Source organism: Helianthus annuus, chromosome 5, assembly GCF_002127325.2.
Source record: "Helianthus annuus cultivar XRQ/B chromosome 5, HanXRQr2.0-SUNRISE, whole genome shotgun sequence".
In the NCBI taxonomy this organism is placed as follows: Eukaryota; Viridiplantae; Streptophyta; class Magnoliopsida; order Asterales; family Asteraceae; genus Helianthus; species Helianthus annuus.
In genome coordinates this window covers 61,987,359-62,002,908 of record NC_035437.2, presented here as the reverse complement: position 1 = coordinate 62,002,908, position 15,550 = coordinate 61,987,359, and the positions used below count along the sequence as shown (strand labels likewise).

Sequence of the window (15,550 nt, the reverse complement as noted above, 5' to 3'; positions counted from 1 at the left end):
AATTATGTTTTAAGCTTACAAATTGTCAGGTTTAATAAAAAAGGTGTTACATAATTGTTGGTTTTAGAAGATTTTAGGACATCATTTCTGTTTTCCCAATGGCCAAAAAGCGTCTATTCTGACGTTCATACTCATGTCAGATATATACAAATTAATTAAAGATTGGAAAAATTCAAAATTGTTGAAATAACATAAACTAACATGACATTCATACTCATGTCTCTCACCACTTAAAAGAGCTAAAAATATACTCAAATTAAATGATGATTGGAATATCAGAACTTGATGGAATACACCAAAAAGTTATACAAGAACACGTTCTAGTAAACTAAAAACTAAAAAAGATGCAACCGGAGTTTCATAACTATAGTTTACAAATATAAGATGTGGAGGACTATGTAACTCAGCCGAAATCTCACTTGCTGCATCTTAGTAGTGAACAAAACACAACACTTGTTAAAAAAATTGAAAGAACATGGAAATTTAATCACACAAATATATGAGTCAGCTGAAAGAATATGGAAATTTTAATTTGGTAGATTGATTTACCTCAGCAAATTTCTCCAAACAAGGCCGTATATTAAACCTTTAGATCCATTTACAGAGAATATCATTTTCTCTTACTGAAAGGAACCTGAATATATTGCATGATGTACCTTTTGCATCATGGATTAACTGAGTCACCTTTAATAAGAAATCAAATATTATTAGATAAATTCCAAAATGATGCTAATAGAAAACAAAATAAGTATATATATGAACCTAGTAGAATGCATGAATATGTAAATTAAGAAACAGAATCATGGGTTTAGTACCCAGTCCTTAATGCTTTAAATTAAGAAGCATCTCATACTCATTATTACTTGATTCATGTTGCCAAAAATTTCCATGTTTTTGTTTGCAGTTTATTTGAGTATTAAACGAATGTATCTAACGTATTAGAAAAATGTAAAAATGCCAAATGAATTACCTTAAATGTGGAAAATGATAGTTCAAAAAATCATGAATGGTCTAAAAGTCGAGTTGTACGGTGCGATTCATACTGGTTCGTGAAGTTGCCTTAATGACGTAGCTTACTTAATTCAGTATTGGCAGTGTTGCTTTTCCGTGGTTTTGTTTTACCAAAGGAGACAACAGTAAACTAAAAACTACAGAGACCGAAGGGAGAGAACTGAGATATTCTTTAGCCGGTATGCTAAAGCATCGTTTTTTATAGGCTCAAAAGGATAACTGACTATTAAAGGGAGCATTAATATGCCTATGGTTACAGAAGTTTCAAACAACATGCAAAAGAAACCGACATGAAGTTGTATTGTTCGGGTTTTAATGCTCTCAATACGTTTGTTAAAACCACTTCAAATTCTTTTAACTTTAATTTTATAATGAAGTACATTTGAGTAAACACTGTTAGACAGGAATTTCCAAACCTAATAATTAATTTTGGTTAACAGTTTTGTGAGAGAGAAAGGGTCAAAAGGGTAAAGATGGAAATGAAATCTAGATTTTAATTATAGGAGCATGATTAATTTACCATTATATCCCTCTTAAATGTGTTGTTTTTATTTGTACATATTGCTTTTAAAGTTGTATGTGATGTAAAATTACATCCATGTCCATCACATTTGCTTTGTATATATATATATATATATATATATATATATATATAGGGTAAGGTTCATGCGAGAACCACCTATATTGCGAGAACCGCGAGAACCAATGTGAACACAACCTAAAATAGCTAAAAAAAACCTAACCCCCCCCCCAAGCTAAATGCTAAAAACTAAAACCCACAAAAAACCTAAAAAAAAACCTAACCCCCCCCCCCACCCAAGCTAAAATGCTAAAAATTAAACCCTAAAAAACCTAAAAAAATCTAAAAAAAAAAATAAAAAAAAATCTACAAATTTTTTTTTAATATTTTTATGTTAAAATCGCTACTTTTAGTAGCAAAAAAAAAATTAAACTTAAAAAAAAAATTTGGCTACTAAAAGTAGCGATTTTTTTTATAAAAGATATTAAAAAAAATTTGTGTGTTTTTTAGCTATTTTTAGGCATTTTTTGTTGTGTTCACATTGGTTCTCACGGTTCTCACAATAAAGGGTGGTTCCTAACGGATCTTTGTCCTATATATATATATATATATATATATATAGAAAGATTAACATACAAAATGGCTTATCATACTTCACGTACGCGACATTGGTAACCATCAGATCAAGGCTATAATCACGCATGGAACATTTAATAACGCATGGGATCAGTTATTTGGTGATAATCACACATGGGAGGTGCTAATCACACATGGGAGGTGATAATCACGCATGGGAAGTATAATCACGCACGTTAAGATGCTCGAAAATGTAATCACACACGTTATGTATTCGGTCGCGTACGTTAATGTAGGTTAAGCCGTGAAGTACATTATACTTTCTATATATATATATATATATATATATTATTTTATTACCCAAGAACCCACACAAAAGAAGAAATGAAAGTACAAACCTTAAGCATTTGTTTGTGCTTGTTTATGTTCATTAATGTTTGTTTGTGTTTGTATGTATCCGTTTATGTACCTAAACACTTATGTGTGTTCGTTTGTGTTTATGAATGCCCCTTTATGTTTGTGTGCGTTCATGAATGTTCGTTTGTGTTCGGTACCTAAATTAACAAACGAACACGAACAAGTTCATTTCCTTAATGAACGAACACAAACATAAAATCTTGTTCGATAAGCGTTCATGAACTGTTCGTGAACACATGTATATTTTTAACAAACGAACACGAATAAAGCCATGTTCATGTTAATTCGATTCGTTTGTAGCCCTATGAGGAGGTCTACATGACTCCTCCCCGGGTATTTCTCATTTGCCTGGTGAAGTCTGTCAGCTTTGAAAAGCATTATACGGTCTCAAATAAATCCCTCGTGCTCGGTTTGAGAATTTCTCTACAATGATTACTTCTCTTGGTTTTCTAACCCAATAATCACAATTCAACATTGTTTATTCGATTTACAGTGCAAGACACATTCTTTTGTCTATATATGTGGATGATATGGTTATTATGGGTAATGATTATTGAAATTGAGTCATTGAAGCGTAAGTAAGCTCACAGGTTTGATATAAAGGACTTGGGCTAGCTATGTTACTTTTTGGGAATTGAGGTCGCTCAATTTTAGAAAGGATGCCTCCTTTTTCAGACAAAATCTAAGCCTGATTGTGTCAGCGAGCACGACTTTCTGATTACCGAACTGTAGATACTCATCTTGAAACCAATGCATGATATTCTTCTGCTAATTGTGTTCTTTTATCTAATCTGAGCCTATAGCATACTATTGTAGGTAGTTTGGTTTATCTTACACTTACTCACTTGGATATAGCTCATGTTACTTATGTGGTTAGTTAATTTATTATTGCTCCTACCTCTGTTCACTCACACCATGGGTTTATGTGTTTTCCTAGGAAATTCGTTGAACTCATGGAAAAGTAAGAATCAAGATGTTGTTTCTAGATTACTACTGAAGATGAGTATTATGCTATGGTTTTGGCTAGATGTGAGATTGTTTCGCTACATTAGCTTCTTGCAAATATGGGAGTTAACATCTCCCAACCAACTCCCATACATTGTGATAATAAAAGTGTTGAGTAAATTGCAAAGAATTTTGTTTTTCATGATCGGATGAAGCATATTGAGATTGATTTCCACTTTACTCATCACCATCTACAGCTCAGGACCATCTCACTTCCGTTTATTCCATCAACCTTGTAGATTGTTGGCATTTTTACCAAGGCTAAGTCGGCGTGTCGGTCTCATTTTTATGTGATAAACTCCCATTCTTATTATAGTTGCATTGTGAGTTGGAAGGGGGGGGGGGTGATCTTAGCATAAGAAAGTTACTAGGATCATTTTTTATTAGGCTAGTGGGTGTGGCATGGCGCCACCCCGCCACATCATCGTCCATAGCGGCCTCGAGGCGCCATCATCCACACCGCACGTGTTTAAGGGGGCGCCATGGGTTGTTCGCCAGCACGTTAACGAGGGGAAATTAAGTTGATCGAGGGGTGTTTGGTCAAAGTTACCATTGGCAACGGTAACACTCATTTAAAAAAATTAATTTTAAAATTTATAAAATTCACCTATAAATATCCCACTTTTTTCCATAATTTTCATCCCATTTACCTCAATCTTTATACAAAATCTCTACACTTTTTTATATAAGCACACAATGTTTCCCAACAACCAAAACGTGTGGGATACGAGCCATCTATTTTGGCAAAGTGTGCCAAACAATCCCAACAACGAGCAAGAAGACCTTTATCGAAGAGACCCGCAGATGGGTGAGCTTGGATATTATCTGATGCCACCTAGCACCCCAACTTCTCCTCATCCGACCACTCCACTGATTCCCGGTTTTTACGGATATTATTCCGAACCTCCATTTTTTCCCCAAAACATACCCCAAACCCAAAACACACCTCAAACCGAATCCGTACCCGAAACCCAAGCCGAACCCACTTCCTCAAAATGTGGACGATCGAGAAGGCATCGTAAGAAGGATGAGACCGAAACACGTGCTCCTAAGAATGTCGAATTGTGGTCGCCTAAGGAAGAATTTGCGTTGGCACAAGCATGGCTCGACGTACCGGAAGATGAGACTGTTGGTAAATTTTATCTCCATAAACGTTTTTTACATACTTTTATAAACATATAGTTTTGTAAATATATTTTTATAATTAAACATTTTTATAGGAAACGGCCAAGATATAAAGGTATTTTGGAGGCGTATACGTGAGAAGTTTTTCATCGCAATGGGTCATGGCGAATATCGTGCGGCCGACTCTTTTTCGGGAAAGTGGACCGCTATGAGGACGAAGGTTAGCAATTTCAACAATATACATACTAATCTCGTCAACAATCATCGAAGAAGAAGTGGTTCGAGCGACATGGACGTTATGACCCAAGCCCTCGCCGACTATAGAGTGTATCATGGGCATACGTTTACGATGGTAAATTCGTGGAAGCTTCTTTGCAGACCTCCCAAGTGGCATCTTGTACCGCCGTTCGACCCAACCGCCCATAGGTTAAAACGGTCCAAATCAACATCCACTACCGAACCATCCGAGTCCGATGCTCGTACAACAATTAATCTAAACGACGATTTCGACGAATTTGAACAACCGCAAGAGCAACCACGACTAAAGGGTAGCGATAAAAGTAAGGCAGCGACACGAACACGAGACAAGTCTTCTTCAAAGCCATCGGATGGCCCGTCAAGGTTGGAGGAGTTCAAGACAAGTCTCAACAAAATAATCTCGATGAAGGAAAAAAGAGCAAGAACTAAAAATGGAGAAACAAATCAAGAAAGAAATGGAATTTCTTGCGAAAGACTTTTCACATCTAGCAGAGGATGACCGAGTCATTTTAAAGGCTCGTAAGGCACACATTCGAACGAAATATATGTAGTTTTATTTTCTAGTACCTTATTTTTTAACTTTGCATTTTTTAGGACTTTGTAATGTTTTTCTTTTATTTTAATGAAATTTTGTTTTTTTTTTAATTTTCTAGTTATTAAAAATGGCATTTAATTTAAAAAAAATATATATTAATGAAAAATAATAATTAGGTAATGATGATGGAGGCTTTATACTACACCCTGCAAGTTAAAGGAAGGGGCCTTAAAGCCCCCTGTGTGACGTGGACATGACGTGACGCTGAGGTGGCGTGATAAAACCCCTAGACGCTTTATATATACCACACCCTCCAGCCTTAGGCTTATCATTCAACCTAGCTAGTTATCCTAGATTGTTTTCCTATTTATTGTCTTTTCTTTCATTGTTTATGTGATGCACCTTTATAATAATAAAACCCTAGCTGCTTCTTGTCTGTGCAGGCTTATCAATTTAACAATGTGAAGGTTCGATTGAGAGTTACTTTAGGTGCATGTGCCAAGGACAAACCAAACCACAAGCCCAAAACAATCAACATGAGTGCTTCCAAGGCTATATATACAACCACTCCTTATTTTTATATTTAGTATAGAAAAAATTAATACACACCAACTTTGCCAATTTTACTTCTTTTGTACCATAATTACATGGAACTGCAACTTTGCTCCTAAAGAAATAATATTCTTGAACATTGAAATCTTTGTAATACTCACTAATTCTAATTCGTCAGGTTATCCCCCCTCCATGCAAAGTTGAATAACAATGTTGCTTCATTGTATTTTGGGAGGCTATTCACCCTTTATAGCACACAAGTCAAAAGGACCAATGGAGCGATGTTGCGTTAAGAACAAATGTAACCCACCTTCAAATAACCAAGTAGTAGTAAACAGATTTTTGACACCGAAAAATAACACTTCGAACTCAATATCTAACTTTTTTTAAAGACCACCAAAGATATTCGGTATCAGTTTTTCGTAGACTAAGTGTTGTGGAATGGCGCCCATTCCACATCACCATTTTCTTAATTATTCCACCCCGCATTGTTAATGAGGGTGCAGTGGCGGATGTATAATTTTATTCTAATGGGTTCCTTTTAGTAAATTCTCTTTAATTCTCACTAATTTTTTTTTCTAATTTCTAGAAAGTTCTCACTAATTTTTTCCATTTTTTTTTCAAACGCACTGGGTTTCTGGGAACCCACAAATGTGGGCTGGATCCGCCCCTGTGGGGGTGGCATTCACATCCCAAATCCAATATCATTGTCATTCCAATAACTGGGAAGGAGGCATGTTCATGTGGGGCCAAGTGTTCTCCAACCAATCACATGTTTTCTTATGTTAAAAAAATGTTTTATTTATTCCGCTATACCTAGTTATTGTGTTTTTAGTTATCGCTCAAATTCCTATGTTACAGTGAAGTGAAGTGACGGTGATATGGCAATAGTTAGTTATTTCACAACATATCGCTCAGAGTTTCTTGTTTAATCTAATGGGTTGACATCAAACTCAAACTAAAATGATCGAGTGATTGGTATTGGTAATAAGCATCATTCTTTATTTATAACTAAACAAAGTTTAAAATATATATTGTGTATTTTCTTATGTTTACCCAATGAATATTAATGTTGTTCATGCAATACAACTAATAAGCCATAAAAAATTAGATGATGTTGTTGTTAGGAGTTTGGTGAGCATGCTCGTGAAACCTATAGATGAGCATGTGAAGCCTTGATTTGTGTATGAAGATTATTAACCAGATCCTTGGGCACATCAAGTTCTTATGTGCAAGTGCAAATGCATGAGTTTAACCATATTAAATATATTCAAAAAAATAAATTAAATACGAAGTTTCCAAATGAAAATTACAATAAGATAGAAGGTAAACCGGCTACAAGCTGTCCTGCTACCTTTTTAATTGCGAAAATGAGTTTTGTAATTTTTTTTATTCACATGTGAAAGCTTTAGTATTTTGTTACTTTCACTTTTTTAACATGCGAATGTGAATAGCTTGTCTTACTTGTTAAGATTTCTTGCTATGCTTATGAGTTGTGTTTTTAACATTGGGTGGAAGAATTAAATGGTGAAATTTACTTCTTTGAGTTTGGTGTGTTATTGTCTATTTGTCCATATATAGACATATGACAAAGTGGTGTTTGATGTTCTCAGGTGGCATAGCTAGTGTAAAATGAACTATGTAGAGATCGTTTTTCATAATGTTATTTGTATATTTTCGTCTGTCATATATGAGCTGTTTGTAATTTATTCTAAGGAGTTGAATTCGATTTTAGTCTCTGTGGCTTGGGTTCTTTTGACAATTTAGTTCAAAGGTTTCATTTTTCACATGTGTGTCCAAAAAGGTTTTACCGTTGCCATTTTAGTCCACTGGGTTAACTCCATCCATTTTTTCTGTTAACCAGAAAGGAAATTTAGTCGTTTTATATGTAATTATGTTAATTACAGGGGTAATTCGGCCATATAAAATGACCAAATTGCCCTTCTCGTTAACAAAAAAAAATATAGAAGAAGTTAATCCAGTAGACTAAAATGGCAACGGTGAAACCTTTTTGGACCCACATGCGAAAAATAAAACTTTTATACTAAACTGATAAAATAAAACAAACCATAGGAACTAAAATGACATTTAAGTCTATTGTAACCTTACATAGATATGTGCATATGTTGCAATTTATGTTTCTTGTGTATTGTTGCAATTTATGTTTTTTGTGTATTGTTGCAATTTTTAATTAAATGTGCCTGTGGCTGAACATTTTTATGTTTTCTTTGTTCTTCGAAAGCATTATCATTTGAACAAGTTCTTTGTAGCCAAAATATGATGTAATAACAAGGGGACACAATCTCTTATAATTTCCTAATACATTGCACAAAATTTTACTAACAGATTGTTATTATTTCAAAGCATATGTTATTTATATGAATTTCTTTGAACACAATCCAACCCTTGCAACTTTTGTAATATACTAGTAATATTAGAAAGTGAAAGAAAAGGCCATCCAAAGATTCAATTTCAAGATCCATGAAAAAAAGTCCTACATAGAAAAGACAAGGGGTAATATAGTCTTTAACAAAATAAAAGAATAAAATCAATAAAAATTATCATTCGTTGACCATTATAATTCCCAAATTTCCAATGGCGGCCCCTACGGCGTTGGCCTTGCCAAACAACACCCCCACCCTCTCTCTCTCTCTACACACTTTCTCTCTCTAAACTTGTTGTGGCATTAAAAAGGAGAACAAACCACTGTCAAGTACTAACAAACATAACCAAAGGAGAAGATAAGAGGCAGCTTCTCTCAACTCTCAAGCCCATAAAAGCAGCTGTTTTAAACCTCTCAAGAAACACAATTCTAGAGAGAGAAAGTAAAAAAAAATGGAAGAAGATATGATGTTCTTGAAATGGTGCTTGAAAGTAGTGTTGATCTTGTTGATAGTGATGGTGTTTGGTGTGAAGGTTTTTGTTGTGTTTTGGTGGAAACAAAAGAAGATTGAAGAGCATTTTGCTAAACAAGGAATAAGGGGACCTCCTTATTGCTTTTTTATTGGAAATGCCAAAGAGCTTGTGAGTTTAATGGTCAAAGCTTCTTCTAAACCCATGCCTTTTTCCCACAATATCCTCCCTAGAGTCCTTTCTTTTTACCATCATTGGAAGAAAATCTATGGTATGTTCATGTTTGATCTTCATCATCAAAATCTTTTATAAATTGGGTTTTTTTTTTTCTTTCACTTTTGGTTCATAAAAGTTGCCCATATGGACAATATCCTCAATGGGGTCAAGAAAAAGGAATTTGAACCCATGAAGCCCAATGATCTTTATTAGCTCAAAGGTGACATGGGTTTATTCAAATTTCTTCAAAGTTCAAATCATTTGCATGATTTGGTTGTAAATGGGGTCTAAAAGATGGATTGAGCCCATGACCTACATGATCTTGGTCATTAGGAACATGGGGTCTTGACAATTTTGCTATTTTTATCAAATTTGAAGCTATTTATGCTTAAAACGACATGGGATCTTCATTTTTTCTCAATCTTGTATCTTCTTTTATTTAAATTCCATGATGTGTATGGGAATTTGGAAATGTCCTCATGTGATGATGTCTTTTTTTAAAAGATAAATTTTTATGTTTGTCCACTTTATAGCATTCATGACATCAAATGGAGGTAGCTTTTTAGGCCACCTCCTTAGCTTGGATGCATATATTCTTTCATCTCAGTGTATATACATATATAATTGTGTATATATTATAAAAAATGTTAACGAGGTGGAGAATTATGTGTTAGTTACGGATAAAAATTTTTAAAATTTTGAAATCTTTATATATAAAGTGATGGAGTTATCATTTCTTTTTCTGTTCCCTTTGTGTCCTTATAATTCTTTTAGATTTTTGTGGGAAACTTGGCTTTTGATAATGAACTTGTCTCTGTTTGATAGTGGCATAGTCCTTTGAGTTGTCTTCTCTCTCTCTTTCTCTCTCTAGCGGTACAACTTCACAACTTCATGAAATTAGTGGCTCATGTGTTGTTTCCTTCTCACCACCCTTTTTTGTTTAACTTGATGCTTGCCACTTTAAGCTATATGCCACTTACTATGATGGTGTAAAAATTTATATAAAAAAGTAAAAAAAAAAACAATTTCTTTTCTTATAGTAAATGATCTATTTCAATTTTTTTTAGGTCCAACGTTTTTAGTATGGTTTGGACCCACGGTTCGACTAACAGTAGCCGAACCAGACCTTATTCGAGAGATATTCAGCTCGAAATCGGAATTCTACGAGAAAAATGAGGCACACCCTCTAATCAAACAACTTGAAGGTGATGGTCTCTTAAGCCTCAAAGGTGAAAAATGGGCTCTTCATAGAAAAATCATCACTCCCACCTTTCACATGGAGAATCTCAAAGTAAAGCTTACTTTTACTTTTTAACAAATTTTCAATCATCATATTATAATATTATTTTCATTTCACACCAATTAAATAACCCTATAATTTAAACTTTTTTTCGGTTATTGTAGTTGCTAGTACCCATGGCCACGAGTAGTGTGGTGAGAATGTTGGACAAATGGTTGGACATGTCGACTACCGATGAAGTCGAAATCGAAGTCTCTCAATGGTACCAAAATCTAACCGAGGAAACCGTAACCCGAACCGCATTCGGAACTAGCTACGAAGACGGGAAACACATTTTCCAATTACAAGCTCAACAAATGGTCTTGGCTTCTGAGGCCTTTCAAAAGGTCACAATCCCGGGTTACAGGTAAATGTTATGTCACGTAACCACACTCACTTATCCTAAATTGTATAAAAACAATTACTCATTAAATTATTTAAACCTTTTACAAATTAATAATATTCTTATCCTTTTTTATATTTTTTTAACAGCCAACAATGTTGCTATACAAAAGAATAATATTTTATATTTTTACCGTTGATTTTTAACAGCAAATGTTACTATAATTAATAGAGTAAACTGGCAAAATGGTCCCTGAGGTTTGGTCACTTTTGCCACTATAGTTCAAAACTCAAACTTTTTGAATTTAGGTCCTTGTGATTTTAATTTTGTTGCTATTTTCATCCAGAATCAAAATTTGTTGAGATTTTTTTAGTTAACATCCAGTTAGTTTTTTTTTTTTTTTTTTTTTTTGTCTTTTTTCCCCCTTGTAATGAAGGGCAAAATGGTATTTTAACGTTTTATTATAACAAATTAAGAAAATCTGACCATTTTACTCTTCATTAAAAGTGAGGAAAAAGACAAAAAAAAAGTTGGATACTAACTGAAAAATCTGACTAAATTTTGATTTTGGATGAAAATGGCAATAAAATTGAAACGACAGATACCCAGTTTCAAAAAGTTTGAGTTTTGTACTAAAGTGTCAAAAGTGAACAAACTCGGAGACCATTTTGGCAGTTTACTCTAATTAATAATTTTTTACTAACTTTTGTTTTTATTTAATTTTTTAGATTTTTACCCACAAAACGGAACAGAGAATCATGGAGATTAGAGAAAGAAATCAAGAAATGTTTAATGAAAGTTATTGAAAGAAGAAGAGAAAATTGGGATAAAGAAGGAATGGAAAATGGGCCCAAAGATTTACTTGGGCTTATGATTCAGGCGAGTACAAAGGAATCGGAAAATATATCTCCGGCGACGGCGACGGCGCCGGCAGCTGCCATAACGGCACGTGACATTGCGGAGGAGTGCAAGAGCTTTTTCTTCGCCGGAGAACAAACGACGTCCAACTTGCTGACGTGGACGACGGTGTTGCTAGCGATGCACCCACAGTGGCAGGTGATAGCACGTGATGAAGTGCTGAAGGTGTGCGGACCACGTGACATCCCTACCAAGGATGATGTTTCCAAGCTTAAGACGGTACCCTCTCTCTCTCACACTAAAATTATGTTTTGTCTTCTAGTCTTGTGAAAAGACCATATTACCCTTACATTTAACTTTTTTATTTTTATAAAAATTATATTTATTATATAATTCTTTTTACTTATTTGATGTGTAGCTTACCATGATTCTCAATGAGTCACTGAGATTGTACCCTCCTATTGTCGCATCAATTCGACGAGCGAAGACTGATGTACAATTAGGAGGGTGCAAGGTTCCTGGTGGGACCGAACTTTTGATACCAATCTTGGCGGTTCATCATGATCAAGCGATTTGGGGGAATGATGCTAATGAATTTAATCCGGCCCGGTTCTCAGAGGGTATAGCCCGTGCTGCTAAACATCCTGTATCGTTTATCCCTTTTGGGATTGGAGTTCGTACGTGCATTGGACAAAATCTAGCTATGTTACAAGCGAAATTAACTCTTGCCATCATATTGCAAAGATTCTCTTTCCGGTTGTCCCCAAAGTATCAACACGCACCTACAGTTTTGATGCTTTTGTACCCTCAATACGGCGCTCCTATTATCTTCAAATCTCTATCGTCGAATTCTAGCACCAAGGAAGATCAAGGGTTGTAAATTGTTCTTATATATCAAGTGTGCGCGTGAATGCTTGCTGGTGACCAAAGCCCATAAAAATATCAAAAAGGAAAGAATTTACAGAATGCGATCGTCATGCCATGTCATGTTATATCATCGACATGATACGATAAACCAATTAAGATGAAACTATGTGATATGAGATTGCATTTTTTATCTTCTTCAAAAGGGTGGAAAAAAAGTTTTAAACGTCCGTGAAAAAAAAAAGTTAGAAGATGAGTAAGTAAACCTATGTTTTTTTATTCGTTCCCTATTTGTTCACTAAAATAGCAATACTAACCCTTGAAGTTTGGATTTTGGGCACGTAACTTTTATCCTTGGCTAGTTAGACATATGCTTCCCCATGTGTATGTAGTGTACATTTTGGTTAATTCTAACAACAATTTTGTATATACGAGGCTATGCGTTCTTGGTTTGATATTTGATGTGCTATTGACTAAAGAATAATTTATTATTATCTTGTTCGAAATCATTTATCTCATTTTTATTTGTATTTTGAATTATGTATATCAGTATATCCCTCAATGGGTAGAATATTATTAGAAAATTAGGCAGTCTTCATTTCGTTGAGCGTAGTGGAATTGTTTTTTAAGATTTTCTATGAAATTTCATAATCTGTTTGGTTGGTATAGTTATAGCGGACTTGGAATGTAAGATGTGTAAAATAACATAAGTACATTGTATCAAAAAAGAATGGAGGTGAACCGGCAATTTAGATTCAATTTCAGTTCCTTCTTTTGTTGAAATGAATAACCTAAGGAATGAAATCCACATTCTAATTCCATTCATAATTCATTCTATTATGTGAAACGAACACTACCTTAGATTTAGTGATCAAGTAACGGTTTGTATGAGCTTGGATATATTTGCGAGAATTTGTCTCCTCTGTATTGAAAACGTGTAATGTATATAATTTGTAATGTTGTGTTATACCATTCAAGTTTATAATATATGTGGGAAACCTATAAAACATGAGAATTGTATCATCCTAAATTTTGCTAACAAACAAAAGATAAAAATTGGAGTTAACTACACACATAGTACATTCGGTTGGGATAAAATAACATCTTTGCGGTCTAAGTTTTCTTAAAAAAATGTGTATGTTTGAGCTCTCTGGTTTTATTTAACAAGTTTTGGTGTTAACATTTGATCTTCGTAAAATTTTAATGGGAAAGGATCCACGTTTGTTAAAAAGACTATTTTACCGTTTTAGTTTAAAAATCCATATATATATATATATATATATATATATATATATATATATATATATATATATATATATATATATATATATATAGGACAAAGATCCGTTAGGAACCACCCCTTATTGCGAGAACCGCGAGAACCAGTGTGAACACAAACAGTAATTCCTAAAAAAATCTAAAAAAGACACAAATTTTTTTTTTTATTTTTTTACTATTTTTTTTGAAAAAATCGCTATATTTTGTTAATAAAAAAAATAAAAAAAAAAATTCAAAAAAAAAAAATTTTTTTCGAGTAACCGTTATCCATGCACATGTGCATATGTGTCGTTTCTTTGTCAAATTCCGTAATTCATTACAAATAATAGTCAATTGCACTTTCATTTACACTACTACGTGTAATACACTATCTTTTACATTACCAATGTTAGAAATACACATGTGCATCTATATGTATCAACAGGAAATAAGGTGTTTTGGTACACTACTTTCTCTTTCATCTATCATTCCATCCATAATACACAAGCATGCACATGTGCATTTCTGTTATTTCTTTGACAAATTCCGTAATTCATTACATATATTAGACAATTGCACTTTCATTTACACTACCATATGTAATACACTACTTTTTACATTACCAATATTAGAAATGCACATGTGCATTATATGTATCAACATGAAATAAGGTGTTTTGGTACACTACTTTGAATACACTTTCCCTTTCATCTATCATACCATCCATAATACACTACCATTACCTCCTACCATCCATAATACAATACCATTACCTCCTACCATCCATAATACAATACCATTAACAATATTTTCACTTTATTACATGTATGTAAACACCATTTATACCATCCAATCAACATATTACATAAAAAATTGACAACTATAACCAAACCATCAACCACTAGATATAACCAAGGTTGGAGAACTCGCTAGTCGCTAGTCGGCCGGTGAGGTGGAGACTAGCGACTACTCGGGATTACTCAGGATTACTCGGGATTAATCGGATCAGAACTTTATATGTAAATTTTATTATTTTTATAAATGTGTATATATATACTCAAACATCCATATCAATATAATACTTAAAAAAGTAAAAGTAGTTCAAAATACAAACTAAACTTACATATAAGTCATAACATAACAAGTCTCAGTACTTAAAATTCAAACATTAACAAATAACTCAAATGTAATCGTCATCCTAGTAGTGTTTAATGATTTCGACACCATCCGACTCGTATTCAATCTCCTCGTCTACTTCATCCTCTTTCTTCGAATCAAATTCTTCGTCATATTAGGGTAAGGGATAAGAAAAATGGGCTAAAGTTGTAATCTTGGGCCTGTTTTATAAAGATTTCAAATGGGCCGACTAGGGCGACTTGGGCCGACTAGGGCGGCTTGGACCGGCTTTGACCGACTAGCGATTTTTTGACTGATTAGTGAAAAATTACTCAGTAGGAGGCCGACTAGCGACTAGTCGGCGATTAATCGCCGAGTAATCGCGATTTTTGCAACACTGGATATAACTAACCAAAAAACATGCATATGGGTCTACTTCTCCATTCAAAATCACAAACTTTTTGTACCAAAACACGTTATATCATGGTTATACCTAATTATGCACATGTGCATTTTGAATATTGGTAATGTAAAAAGTAGTGTATTACTAATGGTATTGTAAATTAAAGTGCAATTGTCTATTCCTGATAATGTATTACCGAATTTGTTGAAGTAATGATACATATGCACATGTGCATGGATAACTGTTACTCGAAAAAAAAAGTTTTTTTTTTTTTTATGGAACGAAATATAGCGATTTTTTGATAAAAAATATTAAAAAAAATAAAAAAAAATTTTGAGTGCTTTTTTGATTTTTTTTAGATT

General features: G+C 33.8%; 2 protein-coding genes across 2 annotated transcripts; both read left to right on the top strand.

The window, feature by feature from the left end:
- The first annotated feature begins 4,225 nt into the window (after positions 1-4,225).
- On the top strand, positions 4,226-5,411 carry LOC110943230 (glutathione S-transferase T3-like). Its single transcript, XM_022184982.1, has 2 exons — positions 4,226-4,661; positions 4,750-5,411. Exons 1-2 carry the CDS (start codon positions 4,226-4,228, stop codon positions 5,409-5,411), a joined length of 1,098 nt encoding a protein of 365 aa, XP_022040674.1.
- Positions 5,412-8,628: 3,217 nt separating this feature from the next.
- LOC110940688 (cytochrome P450 734A1) lies at positions 8,629-12,903 on the top strand. The gene is made up of 5 exons (XM_022182240.2): positions 8,629-9,123; positions 10,136-10,359; positions 10,473-10,714; positions 11,419-11,827; positions 11,967-12,903. Exons 1-5 carry the CDS (start codon positions 8,835-8,837, stop codon positions 12,426-12,428), a joined length of 1,626 nt encoding a protein of 541 aa, XP_022037932.1. The 5' UTR covers positions 8,629-8,834; the 3' UTR covers positions 12,429-12,903.
- Positions 12,904-15,550: the final 2,647 nt, after the last annotated feature.

Excerpts from the sequence above, each read along its gene's own strand:
- LOC110943230 (XM_022184982.1), top strand. The coding sequence starts at position 4,226 with ATGTTTCCCAACAACCAAAACGTGTGGGATACGAGCCATCTATTTTGG. Across the intron at positions 4,662-4,749 it reads ACCGGAAGATGAGACTGTTG|GAAACGGCCAAGATATAAAG; the intron begins GTAAATTTTATC and ends ACATTTTTATAG.
- LOC110940688 (XM_022182240.2), top strand. The coding sequence starts at position 8,835 with ATGGAAGAAGATATGATGTTCTTGAAATGGTGCTTGAAAGTAGTGTTG. Across the intron at positions 10,360-10,472 it reads TTCACATGGAGAATCTCAAA|TTGCTAGTACCCATGGCCAC; the intron begins GTAAAGCTTACT and ends CGGTTATTGTAG. Across the intron at positions 10,715-11,418 it reads GTCACAATCCCGGGTTACAG|ATTTTTACCCACAAAACGGA; the intron begins GTAAATGTTATG and ends TTAATTTTTTAG.